General features: G+C 32.5%; 1 protein-coding gene across 7 annotated transcripts in view; it reads left to right on the forward strand.

Moving 5' to 3' along the window:
- The window catches only part of cno (adherens junction formation factor afadin), a 149,590-nt gene that overhangs the window by 26,500 nt on the left and 112,350 nt on the right, over nucleotides 1–10,740 (forward strand). For all 7 annotated transcript variants that reach the window (XM_018504750.1, XM_018504743.1, XM_018504744.1 and 4 more), the window contains exon 3: nucleotides 9,004–9,288. In XM_018504750.1, coding sequence (XP_018360252.1) covers nucleotides 9,004–9,288 — 285 coding nt within the window. The remainder of the gene's footprint in view (nucleotides 1–9,003; nucleotides 9,289–10,740) is intronic.

Here is a 10,740-nt window from a genome sequence, read left to right on the forward strand (position 1 = left end):
AAAAATCAAGATTTTTTGGCTTCTGCTTCGATCAGGAATTTATCTTTGAAATGACCTCTACGGTCAACTTTAACCCATAACTGAAAGTTATAAATGAAAGTTCATCTGGACGTAAAATTTTGCGCTCTTTCAAAATCCGGGATCAAAAATATGGGTTTCTATTTGAAAATTGAAAGTAGACCTTCAAATAACCTTGAAAATAAAGGTCAAGGTCATTGTCAAGGTCGTAGTTCAATCAGCCCCTTCATATCTAACAAATTTTGTTTTAAACATTTTTTTATTTAATCGCGATGTTTCGAATTATTTGGCTGTCCAAGTTAAAATGGGTCACCCTGTATATGTAGATCTTCCTAGTATTCTTATAGTATTTCATGATCCAACTTGTGTTAGATGTAAACAAACCATTAATTTTGAAATCCATTTTTTATTAGAAACAAAATAAATTTCTTTTCAGAGCGTTTAAACGACCTATTTTATTATTTTTGGAAGGTTTCTCAAGCTTTCGTGGATAAATAAGCATTTTTTCATGAATGTACGGACTTCCAAAATGACAACTGCATAGGTTTTAAAGGTGTCCATTCAGGGCCAATTTTGGCCATTTTTACGCTCCCTTCTTTATATTTTGTTTTGTTTACTCATTATGCTCATTACAATAATAATGATATTCAATGAAAAAATGTTTTAAACATAAAGACTTCTTGCACCATGAACATTTTACTACAGCTATATTACTGCAACCTTCGATATCACATATTGTTAAACTTTTGTTATAATTAAATTCTACTGGATTTTCAAATTCTTCTAGTCTTTCGTTTGTATAATCACTTTTAAACCACGAATATTTAAATAAGTTGTGATATCGCGGGAATGACAATTTATTATGTATCAAAGATTGTAATTTTATTATATTATTTCGTTTTCATGTAAATTTATATTACTTTCCAATAATAAAATAGTATCTGAAAATCTTTTAGCAAAATTTTTCCAAATTCTGAATCCGTAAACATCTAATGGTTGTATTTTCCCTGTTGTACCTTTCGGTATAATCATGGTAGTAATATGTTTTCCTGCAGGTGTTAAATCTAAAAATAATATTGGGACAATGTCCAGTCCATGAATCAATAAGAAGAACGCTATCAGAATCAATATTTGGAAAATGAGCTTCTTCTAATCACATTTTAAAATGGTCTGTAAGAAATATAAATGTTAAATTAATAACTATTTTATGACAGCTATGAGATTCTTAAATAAAATATAAACTATATCACAGAAATAACTATAAAACAGAAATAAAACAAAAATAACACTTATAATTTCATTATGTTATTTCGTTTATGCAAATTTATATTTATTTTTAAATAGTAAAACAGTATCTGAAAATTTATGGTAAGAGAAAATTTATTTAATTACCCGAAGTCATTTTACCAGATTTCGATGCTTTTACAATAACATTTAGTGGTGTAAATAAGGTTTCTTGTATTCTTGGTCCAAATATACTATTAATTTCTTTCAATATAACAAATAAAGGTGACAGCAAATTTCCATTACATTTCCATACACGATATTATTGGTTTTATGGTGTGTGTTGTTGATGATATACTAGATTGCACAACACACTCTACTTTCTTTACTCCTTCATTAGACAATGACCTTCCAGAATGAATTTCCAATTGGAAACCACTTTGATCAGAATTAAAAACATTTTCAGATCCGAACTGTTCGATAAGTGGTTTCACTGTTTTCAGAAAATCATTAGCTATATTTTGCAACTCAGCGGAATCTTCTCTTGTTCTTCTAGTTACAAATTTCGTAATTTTTCTCGAAACAATTCGATGGGATTTTTTTGAATTTTGATACCCAACTGTGAGATGCTTTAAATATAGGATTTAAATTTCCTATTTCTTCTTGAGCTTATAGAGCCCACCTTTGTAGATCGATATCATGAACTATGAATCCTGATTCAACAGCTGCTGTAAATTTATTATGAGTAAATTTGGAAATGTAAGATAATTTTTCTATACGATTTCCAGCTGAATGTAATTGTTCTTCCTGTCGTCTTAATTGACGTTCAGATGAAACTCTTCTAAATTTATTTTGCACTGATTTTAGTGGACGATTCCTTTTGTTTTTATTTTTTTCATTAATGTCCCAATTTCGCCAATACTTAACAGCTCGTCTTTTATATGAATTATCAAAGTCTGCGTCATCATTTGAACATTTTGAGGGTGAGAATTTAAATTATCTTCATTCCATGCTTTTTCATCATCTTCAATTATGTCAGAATTATGTAGTTTATAAAGTTCTTGATAATCGAGATAGGTTTCTTCTGTTACTTCCAACCCATTATAGTGAAAAATGCTATCCAGCAATAACTTTTGTATATTTTTTTTAAATTCTATTTCTGCTTTAGTTACTGATGTTTCTGTTAGATATATTGAACTTATGGAACTAATAAAAGTCTAACAACATTAAGCGGATTGATAATCATTTCCGAAGTTTAAACTTGGCTTTGAATCGTAATATAAAAACAATTTAACAAATTGCACAGATATGATTATGACAAAACTACTGCACTGACTGAACGTAAAACTGCTACGTGAATATTCTTATACTGTCCATTTATACATATCTTGAATGTACACGTAGCTTTATATCATATCTTTCGTTATCACTTATTTTGAACACGCTGTACTTATCTTATAATCGAAAGTGCATTGAATTGTTAGAAAATGTCACGTCTGAAGAATTTGTGATATGTAATGAGATAAGATATAATTTTCTAAAAGTCACGTATCTCGTTTCAGAATCGTGACATATTTTTGAAAAGTATGTCACGATTCTGATACGAGATATGACTTTAAAAAAAAAATGAATGAAATCATGACATATTTTTGAAAAATATGTCACGATTCTGAAACGAGATACGTGACTTTTTAAAAAAATGAATGAAATCGTGACATATTTTATCTCATTACATATCACAAATTCTTCAGACGTGACGTTTTCTAATAATTCAATGTAATTTTAAATGCAACAATTTTAAAATAATTTATTTTTTAAAGATTTAATCTTATACAATAATCTTATTATGAACGAATAGATTTGGGATAAAATTGTTTTTAATTTTTATTCAAGGAAGAAATTAAATGTCAAAGAAATGATAACACAGGGTTAATATGTGTATATATGAGTATATATATATTTTAACATATATTTACAAAATCCAAATACACATACATATAAAAAATTATACAAATTTTACTTAAGACATCTTTTCATATATCTTATTATTCCGACGACAATTACTTTCGCATATGAGCATGGATAGCGTATATACGGAAGCGTTAATAATTAATTCTTGAAAATGATATATCGTATTGTAACTTTATTACACATGGTTGAATTTGTAAAAAAATAATCTTTAATTTGGTAAATAAAAAAATTAAAAATTAAAGAAAATTACGGGTAGTGGGGGTATTTTGTTAAACAAAAAAATTAAAAAATTGTTTTTTCTTTGTAACTTTAAAGTACTCTTGAAATCGTACAACTTTTATTAAAAAATTTTTTTTCTATCTTTTGTACTTCCGACGATATTCGCCTCGAAAGAAAAATTCCGTTTTTTTTTTAAAGGGGTTTCACCCCTTAAACCTGAGTTAGCGCACGTATAAAAAAATACGTGTCTCTTAGATTTTCGTGTTTTACAATATATATTTCATGGAGAATCAAATCGGTTCCGGACAGTTGTGAAACTTCCCTTGTTAATTTAGTTCACTCTACCTGCTCAGGATGGGTGATGCCGTAATTTAAGGTCACTCTGATACTATTGATTGTAATATGTGATTTTTCTTACTGAACTCTTAATTGTTTTAGTTCAGGGTACCTATCATGAAACAAGTTGGAATGGATTCCAATCGGAATTATTTGATTATTCCCTAGATTTCTATTGTGTTTTCTAGAAAAAACGGAATAATTTTAATTGGAATCCATTCCAACATGTTCTATGATAGGTACTCTAAAAAAAAATTTGCACATTTTGGTCGATTTTCAATTTGCTTCCTGCCTCTTACCACCTACTCGCGCACAGACTAAATGTCGATTGACATTTAGACTATGCGCGGGATAGTGAGATAACGGATGAAAGTCAGACTGAAAATCGGATAAAATGTGTAAATATTTCTCAGCTTTGTTTAGTCTTATGATATATTGGCTACGTTTACATCGTGTATTTAGTCCGCGACCTATACGATATCCTGTGTCGCGCGTCAGCAAGAGTTGACGGTTGTCACATACATGCATACATACTATCATAATTCGCACGCAGCAATACTTGTCAGTGTGCGATACGAACAAAATCTCGCATAAACATTTATAAATTTAGTCTGAATTTTGCATTAGTCATGGCAAGACATAAATACTTCAGTGGGCTACGAGTACTTAAAAAAATATTTGATAGTGAAGAATCGGTTTCGGAATATAAAAATCACACAAGTGCGGAATCTGATATTGAACAGTTCGATGATGATACTACTGCAGATATCGAACAAACTACAAGTGCTGCATAATACATTTCTTCAAAAGATGATAATATGGTACAATAGATGTTTGTCCCTTTTCAACAGCGTGGTCGTCTATCTACGGAAAACGTAATCAAAAATATTCCAGGAGTTACCAGATATGCGTGTACAAGAATCAGGATACATAAAAAATGCATTTAAAATCGTACTTTGTACCACAATTCAAAATAAAATTATAAAAATAACTAATATCGAGGATCAGTGAGTTTATGTACAAAAATGAAAACATTTTGATATTGATACTTTCCAAGCTTGTATTGGTCTTTTGTTATTGGCTGGAGTTTATAGGTTTATATAGTAAAGCCAATAAGCAAACAACAAAGAGTTTATCGGATAAGGAAACTGGTCGAAATATTTTTAGAGTAACAATGTCACTTGATTCTTTTTATTTGATATCTCGAGTCATTCGTTTTGACGATAAATCTACGAGGAAAGAAAGAAAACAGGCCGACAAACTTGCAGCTGTTAGAAATATTTGGGAAAAATAGGTGGAGATTCTTCCAAAACTATATTATCCTGCAGAAAATGTAACTGTAGATGAACAATTGGTAGTATTTCTTAATCGGTGTCGTTTCAAGCAATATATACCCAGCAAATCAGCAAAATATGAAATTACATTTTGGACTCTATGTGATAATAAAACTTCGTTTGTTTTGAAATTACAAATTTATATGGGAAAAGATCCTGGACAGAAAGCAAAAAAAAATCAGGGCATGCGAGTTGTGTGTGATCTTAGTAGTGAACTGAGAGGACATAATTTTACATGCGATAATTTCTTTACCTCATATAAGTTGGGGCAATTGCTTCTAAAAAAATCGTGTTACGATGCTGAGAAGTACAAGAAAAAATAAGACAGAACCTCCACAACAAATAAGCAATAAAAACGTTTACAGCTCTTCTTTTAATTTACAAAAGATACAGTAGTAAATTATGTCCCAAAGAAAAAGAAAAATGTTGTTTTCATAAGTACCTTGCATCGTGACAAAACAATTAGCAATAGGAAGAACAAAAATTGCAAATTATATTGGACTACAATGTAACAAAATGAGCTGTAGATTACTCTTGATCAATTTGTGAGTACATATACTTGTAAGAGGAAAACAAATCGCTAGCTAATGGTAGTATTTTACAATATGATCGACATTTCCACATATAATGCATTCATCCTGTGGACTATAATAAATCCTCATTGAAATGAAAATAAACTCATTAAGAGAAGATTATCTTTGGATTTTGCAAGTTTCTTATAAATGCCCATGTTATATCCAGAAAATATATGCCAAGAAGTGAGGAGTCGCGTAATATTGTAATAAAAATGAAACAAGCAAATCAAATCATTGCTTCAGAGTCTACGATAGGATTTGCGACTACTAAACGTGCTCGTTGCAAACATTGTCCATCAATATTAAGAATTTTTATTTTAGACCGCATATGTGAGAACCCAATCAATACTAGAAAAATTCCTATTACGGTCGAAGCTGGATCTTCATCGCTTTAAATAATCCAATCTTGAGTTACTAATATACACTATATACCACTGTGTAGTTGGCATCTCATTTTACAAAAAATGAAATTTCGGTCACAGTTCCGAATGCACCCCGAAGATTTCTGGAGTTCCTGCCCAAAATTAAGAATAGCTCCGGCAAATTAATACTAAAAAAAAAAATTAAGAATTAAAAAATTTACAAATTTCACAAAATGCAGAACGAAAAATCGCGACATTTTCTAAACCATTAGTTCTAGCGCTTAAAATGATATTAACTTTTGATAGAACTTTTGGGATGTTATCCAGAACTGTCAACAGGTCTGCCGTAGTGTTAAAAAATTTTTTGTCCCTCAGATGTGAGAGAATCAGACATTGAAAAAATCGCGATATTTCTTAAACCGCTGGTCCTAGCCGTAAAATTGTCGCCGTAAATATACGCAAGAAAATATTCTTTGCGCGAGTTTTCATGGACCTCCACGTGTTTATGTGAATCTTTGTCGCGCGTGTATGTGTTTGTGTGTCCTGCTCTCGGCGTAACCCGGAATCAACGGCGTGGACGTGGCAGGAATCTGATCGTGTACGCGCGTGTGTGTGTGTGTCTTTCATAGAGATAAAAAATATGTAAGTTTTGGCATTTCTGATGACACTTCTAGATAGCACCCCACGAGTTCTAACGAAAGTTATTAACGCTCGAAGCGCTAGGACCAGCAGTTTAAGAGATATCGCGATTTTTTCAATGTCTCTGATTTTGTCACATTTGAGAGACAAAAAATTTTTTAACACTACAGTTCTGTTAACAGTTTTGGATGCACCCCAAGGGTTCTATCAAAAGTTATTCATTTTAAACGCTAGGACTAACAGTTTAGAAGATATCGCGATTTTTCGTTCTGCGTTTTGTGAAGTTAGCACCCCAAATTTTTAATTTTTTTTTTAATATTAATTCGCCGGAACTATTCTTAATTTTAGGCAGGAAATCCAGAACTCTTCGGGGTGCATTCGGAACTGTGACCAAAATTTCATTTTTTTTAAAAAGGTGCCAATTTAACAGAGGTACACTCAGGGGTGGGCAAAATACTCAAATAAATGTATTTAAATACAAAATACAAAATACTCTCCAAAAAAGTGTTTAAATACAAAATACAAAAATGTATTTAAATACGTATTTAAATTCATTGTATTTCAAATACTGCCCACCCCTGTGTCAATATTGTCATTGACGTCATTGTCTCTATCGACTTTACTTGACGGTTGTGACATAGTGAAATCCAAGGTGAAATCAGATTTCACCATAAGTTCTAACACGTTCTATTTTCTTGCAAGAGAAAACTCGATACTTTTTTTCATTTTAGTTTATCATCACATTTCAACAGAAGTGTTTTGTCATTACATCGTTGATAGACGATACCGATACACAATGTCGAACTTAATTATTAAACACTGAGACACTGGCATAACGCATACAACACGACTTATATCTAGAAAGAAAGCCACTAATAAGAGAGTCGCCAACAGTCAAGTCACTGTGATTCGAATCGTGCTAATTGGCTTGGGCTTGGGGCACAGTGGCGCTCAGAAAAGGTTAGAATTATGGCTCCAGCACATCAGCGCGATGCGCGACGCGATATGCGCGCGCGATATCCAATAAACGTACAGTTCTTTTGGAAAAGCAATACGTTGATTGGATACCTCTTCAATATAGGCTCTCTAGCTTTTGATCCCGGATTGCCAGGCACCACCGAGAATTTACAACAAATTTAAATACAAAATACTCAAAGAAAAGTATTTAAATACAAAATACAAAATACTCTCCAAAAAAGTATTTAAATACATTGTATTTCAAATACTGCTCACCCCTGTGTACACTATATATGTACTTACATATATGCCATATTATAGTCTTTTCAAAATGCGCGCCGAATTGTTTTTCCGGACTATAAATGCAATAAAACTACTCTAGTAATCGCGAATTAAATTGACAAGCAATTTAATAATTTAATGCTACCATCAAGCATCATATTATAAAGATGTTAATATGTTAAAACTGTTAATAAATTTATTGCGATAAATATTACCTCAGCCGGGACTTGAACCCGGATCTCTTGTATTCCGTACGAGCGTCCTATGCCTATTAGACCACCGAGGCCTTAGTAATATTCTTCGCAATAATCAGTAGAATAAGGAAAACAATGTCTTCTTTCAGACGACGTAATGTAAACGTAATATAAATATTAAGAATCTTTATTTTAGACCGCATATGTGAGAACCCAATCAATACTAGAAAAATACCTATTACGGTCGAAGCTGGATCTTCATTGCTTTAAATAATTCAATCTCGAATTATTAATATACACTATATATGTTTTTGCATATATACCATATTGTAGTCCACAAACAATGATAATAAAACAAACATTGTATGTACAAATTGCAAGAAACATCTGTAAGGCACATTCAAATTATTTTTGTTCAAACTGTACAAACTAAAAAATGTTTTTCTTTGTTTTTGATGGATGTATTTTTCATTTTTTATTGTTTATTCTTAGATTTTCAATAATAAAAAAGTTCAAACAATCTGTTTTGTTTTTATATCTTTGCAAATGTATAAAATAACGAGTCGGATCATTATTGTATTGACCTGAACAGTACAACTATATAATAATAAATCCGAACAGACCATGAGGATTAAAGTACGACACGAGGAAAAAAATATTTTATATCTAATTATATATAAAATTGTATAAAAATATATATAATTTTATATAATTGTATATAAATGGACATAATTTATATATAAATTATATAGAATTATATATAATTATATATAAAATGTGTCCATTTATATACAAATATATAAAATTATAAATAATTTTATATATTTATGTACAAATCATTTATTATCGTTTATTATTGTTAATAATAATGTATATGGAATTTTGTTTACAGAGGAGCGTAAGCTTGATTTAGAAGAAAAACCACTACTAGTTCAATTAAATTGGCATTTGGACGATCGGGAGGGACGCTTCTTGCTGAAGAGGATCGACGATAAAACCAATGCGCAAGGCGTCGGTTTTATTTCAGTCGAAGGTTCTAGCTTCCGAAGAAAGTTGAGCAAGCGAGAGAAAAAACAGATCAAGAAGCAGGAGAAGCTCAGTCGATTAAAGAGTTTAGAGCAGGATGAGAATGCGATGCCTGGTGATCAGAACGGTGTTGCCGAGAAGCTTTACACGGGTCCGTAAATATTATTTTCAAACTGTATAAAATTATGGTAATACTCCAGATTAGGGGACCCTTCCTCCAATGACCTTGATCTTGACATATGTTGTCAAGGTCGTGATCCTGAGTAACTTCCAATTGGTTTTAGCCGGCGCTCGTTACTCGTTAAAAAGTTATTAAGAAAGAAAATTTGAAAAATAATGTCTTTTTTCCACTATATAGAACAAAAATGTCCTACTTTAAAATATATATTTTACGACTGTTCATTCGAAGCGACTCCCATCCCACCTCCTCCCTCCTGCTTAGGGGCGCACGACTTCCACACGAAGTGATTCGCACTCTACCTTCTCCCTACTTAGGTATGCGCGATTTCCACGCGTAGCGACTCCCACCCTACCTTTCCCCTCTGCTTAGGGGCGCACGATTTCCACACGAAGCGAGTTTCACTCCACCTCGCCAAGTTGCTTCGCGTGAAAAGTGAAAGTCGTGCGGTCCTAAGCAGGGGAGGGGGGGGAGGTGGTGTGGAAGTTACTTCGCATGGAAGTCGTGCGCCCCTATAAGCAGAGGGGAGGTGGGATGGGAGTCACTTCGTGTGGAAGTAAATATATGTAATACTACTATATTACTAATTAAGAGCTGGCGAAAACATCACGGGTGTAGACGATATCTATCTCTCACTTAGATAGTATACCCGCTTCAGTACCCATGCGCATTTCTAACCAATTTTATTACTGGTCCTCGTACACATGTATTTATTGCGTAGTGCATATTACGTATATAATTACGCGATCGGTTCAGCCGTTATTGAGATCCGATAATCTCGATCTGCCGCAACTCGTCGGTTCGCGTAAAGGAGGCACGGCAGTGTCGCTCTGCGCAGCTTAGCGCCGAGACACTACCAGTGTCTCCAGATACGCGTGTCCATATTGTTATTTATATAAAAGTGTTTAAAAAAAGAAACAAAAATTCAACTTTTGCCCGTATTCATAGTCAAGCCTTATATATTTAAGGCTTTTTAAAATTTATCTTCAGATACTCTACGAATTATTTCATTGGCTACTGAGCATCTAAAGATAAATTTAAGGAAGTCTTAAGTACAAGGTCTGACTATTGCCGCGGTTCGATTAACGCTCACAGCGCTTAAAATCATTTTATCCTTGTTACTTATCGAATGTTAAACGAAGACAAATGATGCTCATGAGCGTTGTCAGCATGAATCGGACCACGGCCTATGAATACGGGCATTAGTTACTTATGCCAGTTCATGCGCACACTATAGGGATGGGCGATGTTTCATCGATTATACAAAAACCGAAGTTTTTTCCGCTCAATAATCGATGCTCGATTCGATGTTTCAGAATTCGATTAATCGGTACATCGATCTTTTTTTAATGATATCGATTATGGTTGGCTCTCATTAATCTACCCAAAGATATAACTATCCAAGAGTTCTAGATTTATTAGAGA

The sequence above is a fragment of the Trachymyrmex cornetzi genome, unplaced genomic scaffold (assembly GCF_001594075.2).
Source record: "Trachymyrmex cornetzi isolate Tcor2-1 unplaced genomic scaffold, Tcor1.1 scaffold181, whole genome shotgun sequence".
Classification (NCBI taxonomy): Eukaryota; Metazoa; Arthropoda; class Insecta; order Hymenoptera; family Formicidae; genus Trachymyrmex; species Trachymyrmex cornetzi.